The sequence below is a fragment of the Sorex araneus genome, chromosome 3, assembly GCF_027595985.1.
Source record: "Sorex araneus isolate mSorAra2 chromosome 3, mSorAra2.pri, whole genome shotgun sequence".
Taxonomy (NCBI): Eukaryota; Metazoa; Chordata; class Mammalia; order Eulipotyphla; family Soricidae; genus Sorex; species Sorex araneus.
Window position 1 is genome coordinate 233542169 of NC_073304.1, and position 8050 is coordinate 233550218.

General features: G+C 63.1%; 1 protein-coding gene across 2 annotated transcripts; it reads left to right on the top strand.

Annotated features, from left to right (window-relative positions):
- The first annotated feature begins 6158 nt into the window (after positions 1–6158).
- Positions 6159–7360, top strand: RPL38 (ribosomal protein L38). Of its 2 annotated transcripts, none has more exons than XM_055132716.1 (5): positions 6159–6216; positions 6422–6459; positions 6548–6608; positions 7038–7160; positions 7294–7360. In XM_055132716.1, exons 2-5 carry the CDS (start codon positions 6457–6459, stop codon positions 7317–7319), a joined length of 213 nt encoding a protein of 70 aa, XP_054988691.1. In that variant the 5' UTR covers positions 6159–6216; positions 6422–6456; the 3' UTR covers positions 7320–7360. The 2 variants fall into 2 exon arrangements, with proteins under 2 accessions (XP_054988691.1, XP_012791329.2); XM_012935875.2 differs by having other exon boundaries at positions 6167–6282.
- The last annotated feature ends 690 nt before the right edge of the window (positions 7361–8050 follow it).

An 8050-nucleotide genomic window follows, 5' to 3' on the forward strand; every position in this document is an offset into this window, starting at 1 on the left:
TCCCCCTCCCCCACCCTCCCTCCCTTCCCTCTCCCTCTCCCCCCTCCCCTCTCTTTCTCCCTTGCCCCCTGTTCATTCTCTCTCTCTCTCTCTCTCTCTCTCTCTCTCTCTCTCTCTCTCTCTCTCTCTCTCTCTCTCTCTCCCCACTCTCATCCCCCTCCCCTTCCTCTCTCTGTGTCTCTCTGTGTCTGTCTGTCTCTGTCTCTCTCCCTCCCCCACCCAGCCTGGAGGCAGGTCTCAGAGTCCCAAGGGCCTGGAGCAGGACCCACACTTTCTCACCTTGGTCTGCAGATGTCTGGTCCTGACTGAGCTGTGACCTCTGCCCGGATCTCACTAGGCGTCGCCCCAGGGGTCAACAGGGACTGGGAAGGGCCCCCCCCAGCAGTGCTCAAGGTTTACTCCTGGCTCTGTGCTCAGGGATCCCTCCTAGCAGGGCTTGGGGAATCATATGGGGTGCTGGGGAGTGAATCTGGGTCAGCCACGTGCAGAGCGAGCGCCTTCCCTGCCGGCAGCCCTGCAGCCTAAAGCAGGAGGCGCTGCTGGTCTGCGGTCCAGTGATTTCCAGTGGCGCAAAAGGGACGTGATTCCCGGGGAGCACTACAACTAATCAGATGTGGGAGCACCACGGCCAGCAGGTGCAACCTCTGGCGAGCACTGCAGTGACCCCTAAGTGAGCAGGTGAGGTGCTTATCTTGCACATGGCTGACCCAGATCTACCCCTCGGGGTCCCATTGATTCCCCAAGCCCTGCTAGGAGGGATCCCTGACCCCAGGGCCCGTAGGACACCTTGAGTAAACCACTGGGTTTACTCCATCCCCAAGAAACGCTAAAGAGCTGGTAGGACAGTGCTCAGTACATGTGAGACACCAGGAATTCGAACTCATGACCCAACACCTGGGTCCGCACACTCACAAGGCAGTCACTCCGAGCCCTGGCACGCTTCCCCCTGGCCTGATGTCCCCCAAGCACATCTCCCCTGTGCTCTTTCCTCCACACCTCTACTCAATATTCATCCCTGTCCCTCCCGAAGCGTGGCGCCTGCTGGGCTCATCAGCAGGATCCAGAGAGGAAGTAAGAGGCACTCAGATTGCTCCCAGATGACTAGAAAACAGCCAAGGACGTGCAACGGATTCACTCCTTAACAGAGACGCCACAAGACCAACTCTTGCAGGACAAACAGCGTGGGGCGGGCGCCCATGTCTGCTTGTGTGCCCGCCGTTTCCACGGGAGGTTACATCCTGCCAGCCTGCAAAGACAAACTCCAGGAGCAAAAAAACAGAGTTCTCACCAACCCTGGGCTGGCTGGCGCTAACCAGCGCCGGGAGCTGTCCGTGGTGCTGATCCAGCCACAAGGGTCTGGCGCTGTCCGCTGTCCCGGTGCTGACCTCGGGCGGAGCTTGCTGATGGGCCCTTGGGAGGGCAGAGTCCAGCGTCGCCTCTCCCTGCACACCCCCAGCTCTCCGGCAGGGCCTCTGCACCTGCAGGTGGGGTGGCATCACACTGCTGGCACTTCGCCACATGCTTCATTTTCCTGACGACCTTCGTGTCTTCCTCTCAGTCTCGCTTGTCAGTCTGTGACCATTAAATTCCTCATTAGCAGACGCCATCCGGACGGGCTCATTGAGATGAGGGATGGCTCCAAGGCGCAGCGGGCAGGGCCCGGGAGGGTCTCCTTCCTCCCGCCACAGGGATGCACCTCACATTCCAGCCGCCCCTCTCCCGGGCCACCAGGCTCAGACAGCCCCTCCGGGCATTTGGGGGCCAGCAGGAGGGGAGTGCTGAGCCCAGGGGACAGCACAGGACAGCGATTAACTTACACCCTCCCCCACAAACGTGCCAGCTCAGGACCTGAGGTTTGGCTGCTTCTGCTGAAGCTCAAACTCCTGATGTGACCTTCAGAGCCCTTCGCTCTGGCCTCCCCTGCTGGCCTCCCCGCGTGTCCCCTGAGCTCAGGGAATGGCAGGCGATCCACAGTGGCATAGTGGGACTCAGGCCACTTATGAAAGTATCTTGTAAAAAACTGCATTTTGTTGCCCCAGTTACCACTTCGCCTGGTTAGCAGAGGGAGTATTTACACCACGGGAATCAGCACGTGCTATAGGTGAAGTATCTTTTTTGGAAGGGGCCAGAAATATTGTACAGTGGGTAGCACCTTGCGTTGCACACACCTGGGTTTGACTGACCTGGGTTTGATCCCCAGTATCCCAGATGACTTCTCAAGCTCTGCCATGAGTGACACCTGAGCACAGAGCCAGGAATAAGCCCTGAGCACCACTGGGTGTGGCCAAAAAATTTTAAAAGGGGGGGCTGGAGTGATAGCACAGCGGGGAGGGCGTTTGCCTTGCATGCGACCGACCCGGGTTCAAATCCCAGCATCCCATATGGTCCCCTGAGTACCGCCAGGGGTGATTCCTGAGTGCAGAGCCAGGAGTGACCCCTGTGCATCGCCAGGTGTGACCCAAAAAGCAAAAAAAAAATTTTAAAGGGACTATTGTGTTGGGGAGGCAATAGTACATGGGGAGGGTGCTTGCTTGCATGCAGTCAACTAAGGTTCAATCCCCAGCACCCCATAGGGTCTCCTGAGCCCACCAGGAGTGACCCCGGAGTGCAGAGCCAGGAGTAAGCCCTGAACATCGCTAGGTGTGGCCCCCAAAATAAAACAAAATAATATTTTTAGGACTGGAGAGAGTTCAACAGGCTGTGAGCAGGCTTTGCACGCCAGAGGTCTAGACTGGTGTTGTGATTCGGGTAGAGGGGAGACGGGCTGTAATGGGGATCACTCCGGGCAATGCTCAGGAGACTACATGCATTGCTGAGGATTGAACCGGAGCTGGAGAGAGAGGCAAGCACCTAAAACCCTGCTCGCTCTCTCTGATCCAGAGCCCCAGAGTTTTTTCTGTTTTGCAGGTGTGCATGCGTGCAGGCAGGTGGGACAGGCAGGCACTAACCCCAGAGCCCCCACATATATGCCCCCCACACTCTCCCCTCCAGCTCCCCTGGTGTTCCCTGGCCAGCAGCTCAGGTGGACGACAGAGAGCCAGGAAGGGCAGTACAGTCTCCCCGTGATGAAAGGAACACATCAAGGGCAGGACGCGGATACACAGCCACAGAGAGCCAGACACAGCAGGGGCAGACAGACAGACAGACAGACCAGCAAGCAGAGAAAACTCCACTGCAGGGACTCAAAGAAGCCCGCACCCTCCCCACTGTACTATCGCTTCAGCTCTGAAACCCACTTCTGAGGCTGATGCCCCCCCAAGTCTTGCACCCCCTCTAGCCCCTCCAGCATGACCATCACTGACACAGGCCGGTCCTCAGCCCACTTGCTCCTCAGCCCTCCAGATCCCTCCCGGCAAGGGGAGCCAGAGCACCAGAGGGCATGGGGGACCCCATCATTTGCAGCCAGGGATCCCCGAGCCCCGAGAGCTGCCGCCTTTCCGTCTCCAGGTGTCCTGCTCATCCCGCGGTGCTCAGCTGGCTGCAGGGCTGCAGGCTGGAGCCCAGCGCCTGATCCGGAATGCACCGCAGCGGAGAGAGCTATTGATTCCTGCTCCCGCTGCATGCAAGCCCCCCCCCCCGCCCTCGCCAGGCTGGCCCCTGTCCATGCCTCCCCCCCCCCGTGCATTCTCTCTGCCCTCACGCTGCAGCCAGCGCCCAGCCCTCCTCGAGCTCCGGCGCAGTGCCCGTCCCTTCTGCTGCAGGTGGGTCCTCCCGCGCCCTGTTGCTACTTCCCCGAGCGTCGTGGGATGCGCCTCACCCACCCTCCTCACAGGGCAGAGCGGGTGCTGGGAGCTGGTTCTGGCAAGGCCGGGGCTGGGGTGTGTCATCGTCCATCCTGGAGGAGCCTCCTCCTGGGGGCACCAGGCTGCCTTCCAGGGGCCCGAGGGGCGCTGCCACCAGCCCGGCCCCCTGCTTCCCCGGGACGCCTCTGCCCTGCATGGCTTTGGCAGCTCTGGCCTGGCCCAAATGTGGCTCACAGTCAGGGTCACTGGGTGGGGGAGGGAGGCGGGTCCTAAAACTTCCTGTTTCTGCCTCTTCTGAGGCCTCCTGGACAGGGCGGCCACAGGTGGGGTCACAGATTAAGTCTAATTGGCACAGGGGCCCAAGGACCTTGGGAAGAGGGACAAATGCCCCTCCTCAATCCAGACAGAGAGTCTCATGGAGCCTCCCAGACAGACATAGTCTTGAACCCAGACCACCTGGCTCCACCCTACCATGCTGCCTTCTCCAGGAAGGCCTCCTGGATTGCCATGGCCCAATCTGACTGCTTCCAGTGTGTTGGATGGGTTCTCTCCCTCATGGACCAGCATCCTCCATCATGGGCACGACCCCTGAAAGATCCCTCCAGGGGCGCGGGGGGGCCTCAGAGGTGCCTCTGGGAGCAGGAGGATTTGGAGCAAGTCAAGAGGCTCGTCCCCTCCCCCCCCCCGCCTACCCTCGGTGGACTCAGGGTCCTGCTTCAGGCCTGGGCCTCACCTTGTGACCAGGAGGCCAGTGGCCTGGGGGCCTTGAACATCCACCAGGGCCCCCACTCTTGTGCCCGTGGAGGGTTTTCAACGTTCATTGATTGGCCAGGAGGTCGGAAGGAGAGAGCGCGCTGGGAAGTTGGGGGGGGGGGTCTCCGGCTCGACCAGTCCTGCTCCTGCCGGGGCTCCCAGCTCTCTTCCCCCCTGGGTTCTGGGAGCATCCCCTGGGCAACTGGAGCAGACACGCTGGGGGTGTCTCTTCAACCCTGCAGCTGGGGGGGGGCATTTGCCCTCCAGATGCCCTGCCAGGAAGGAGAAGCCCCCAGCCCACCCCCATCGGACTCCCCTTCCTGGGGGAAGCACCAGACCCTCCCACACAGCTGCTGGCCCCTGTGAGCCAGGCACTGCGTGGGGAGAGCTTCATCTATCCTCCGTCCTCCATCCCTCCTCCTCCCCTCCCCCACCGTCCTCATCCAGCCTCCCTTCTCCATCCTCTTCCCTCCTCCCTCCCCTACCCTCCTCCTCCCCTCCAGTCTGCCCCATCCATCCCACCACCCACTCCCCATCCGTGCCTTCCTTTTCCCATGAGGTGACGGTGAGCATTGGAGGAGGAGCAGACTCAGGACCAGCAGGGTGAGTCTGAACCTCTTCCCAGAGGCCTGGCAGCAAGCCGCTCCTGGCAGAGCAATGGACCAGAAGGGCACCAGCCGGAGCCGGAGCACAGTGGCAAGACAGGGAGGAGCTGGGGGTGTCCTAGGTCCGGGGGCCAAACCCCTAAGACTCTGCTGAACCCCCGACCTGCGTTTGACGTGCAGAGCTTGGGTTCTTTCAGCAGCTTCGGTCCAACAGGAGGCTTTGTGGTCCCAGAGGGCTTCTCCGCATCTTCAGGACCCCAAGATGATGTTCCGGTGGGCCCCCAGGAGGAAGCTCCGGGAAAGCTGGTGTGGTCAGAGGCTCTGCTCCGTGAGCACTGTGCAATTAGATTCCGCGGGGCCCTTATTGCATTCAGGGGAAACATATGGAATAAGACGCGGACATTTGTAGGCGGTTTGAGCATAAAATAAAAGTGGAGCACTCAAATAAAATCGTCAATTGCGGGTTTGGGGACCCCCCTCCCCAACCCGCGCAGGGAGCTAGGTCCCGGCAGCCTCAAAGGAAGCCAGGCGGCGGGGGAAACTGCTTCTCCAGGGAGCAGCACCCCCAGGAGGGAGCCTGGCCTGCGTGACCTGAGCCTCCCTCAGAGGCTTGGGGGGACCCAGGTGTGTCCTGGAGACTGTCGCCTCCCTAAAGCACCAGCCCAGGCCGTCCTGCTCCTCTTTCTTTGCACCCCTTGGCACCAACTGATAGGACCCGGAAGCAGCAGGTGGGCCGACCCCATCCACAGGCTGGCGATGGGTGGAGAAGGCGCAGAGCGACCCCGAGGCCGGCCCGGGCGGATTCTCGCGCCTGCCTAGGCGCGTCCCTTAAGCCGGCGAGAAAGGCCGGCGCCGCTGCCCAATGCACGGGTCTAATGAAAGCGATACATCACACGTGGCGCCAGCGTGAGCGCAACGCGGCCGCGGGGAGGCCGAGCTGCACTACTCACAGCGGCCGGGAGGGGGCAGGTACGTTCGCCGTAACGGGAAGGGTGAACGCCTACGTCATTCTGATCCTCTGCGGCCGCCGTACTGCGTTTCCTGCGGGGGGTGGGCTTAACTACCCGGAACCGGAAGTCTCGTTCTTTTCCGTTTCTTGCTTCTCGCGGTTGGCGGTGAGTCGGGGCCGCTGCGTGGACAGCGGTGGGGATCATCGGGGGCCATCCTCGGCCGGGCACAACGTGAGGGGCCGGGACCCGGGTCTGGGGGCGCGGGCACGGGGGCGGGAGTGCATCGGGGCGGGTCTTTCCCGGGGAGGCCGTCGGGGACGGGGGGGGGGGGGCCGCACCCATCTCGACCCCCGACCCGTGTCCCCCGCAGGTGCCGGCCCGGACGTCCCCGCACGCCTCGCGACCATGGTGAGTACCCCGGCCCCCGCGGGGAGGGAGGGTCGGGCGGCCTCCCGGGGGTCCCCGGCACTCACGCCCCCCCTCCCGGGTCTTGCAGCCGCGCAAAATCGAGGAAATCAAGGACTTTCTGCTCACGGCGCGGCGGAAGGACGCCAAGTGTGAGTGGGCGCGTGGGGGGTCCGGGGGCTGCTGGGACACAGGCCTCGGGGTCTCTGCCCAGCTCGCTGCGGGACCCTACCGCCCCCCCCCCACCGTCGTGCGCTTGGGGGTCGGAAGGCGCAGTGGGCAGCTGCAGGGCCAGCGCCCCGCCTCCGTGGGGCCGTGGGCCCGGGACACGCTGGGGTCGCGGCCGGGGGTCGCCCGCCTGGACCGCGCTTGAAGCGTTTTTTCACGTGTGGGTCGCCAGCTGCCCAGCCCTCCCGCGTTCTCCCTCTGTTCCCCACGGAGCTGGCCTGGGGCAGCTGGATGCGAGCCTCCTAGCAGTGGGGAATTGCCTTGCCCCGAGGTGGTCGCACCTCTGTCCATGTCCACCGCGGGCACCAGGGCCGGCCTCCCAGGTCTCACTCGCCGCTCTGGCCCCCCCACAGCCGTCAAGATCAAGAAAAATAAGGACAACGTGAAGTTCAAGGTGCGCTGCAGCAAGTACCTGTACACGCTGGTCATCACCGACAAGGAGAAGGCCGAGAAACTGAAGCAGTCGCTGCCCCCAGGTGCGGGCTGGGCCCCTGGGCCTTCCTGGGCTTCGTGGGGCGGAGACGTGGTTCTGGAGGTTCCTCTGCACCGTCACTGGGGCCCCTGGCGGGAGCCCCAACGCCTGTGGTTCACCCGCGTCTCTCTCCCCAGGTTTGGCGGTGAAGGAGCTGAAATGAAGCGGGCATGCCGTGAACTGTATTAAAGGTGGAAAACTCCAGGCCTGTGCTTTGTCTTTGTGGGTGGGGGCAGCGGGATGGGGCTGGCGGTAGCCGGGCAGGCAGGCGGGCTGCTCTCTTCCTCCTGGCCCTGACCTGGGGCTGAGGCCCGGGTTTCGGCGGGGAGGGGGGCGCCCGGATAAGGAGGGCCAGGGAGGAGCTTGGAGCCAGCTGCCAACGTCTCGGGCACAGAGAACAGTCCCTGGGCTGGAGGTGGCACAGAGGAGGGGGAACGTGCTGGCCGGGCAGGGGCTGCGGGGTGGGAGCAGCCTGTGAGTGATGCCTTCCGGGGAGGGTGCCTCATCTGCCACAATCGGGCAAGCGCACAGATAGAACGGGGCCCCAGGGGCCCCTGTTCCAGCCCAAGACCCATCTCCATCTCCCCCAGAGGTGCTGGGTGGGTTCCAGGGCCCTGGACAGTCTGCGCAGCACTCCCACGGGGAGCCACCAGGTGGCGCTGTGGCCCGGCCGCTCCCGCCGCGCGGGCCCCTTTTCACATCCGGATGCGTTTCTGAGTGTGGGTTGGGGTTCCGGCCAGAGCCCTGCACAGCTGGGTGTCACCCCCAAAACTTAAAATAGTTCACTCCCGGGTCAGCGGGGCCTGGCCACTGTTTCCCTGTGGGGATTTCCCAGTGTGAGGGAGTGTATCTCGTGCTTGGGTTTGGGGGAACCAGTTGGGTCCCCACGGGGCC

Coding starts and splice junctions, on each gene's coding strand:
- RPL38 (XM_055132716.1), top strand. Junction 6,609..7,037: donor GCGGCGGAAGGACGCCAAGT/GTGAGTGGGCGC, acceptor GCCCCCCCACAG/CCGTCAAGATCAAGAAAAAT. Junction 7,161..7,293: donor GAAGCAGTCGCTGCCCCCAG/GTGCGGGCTGGG, acceptor CTCTCTCCCCAG/GTTTGGCGGTGAAGGAGCTG.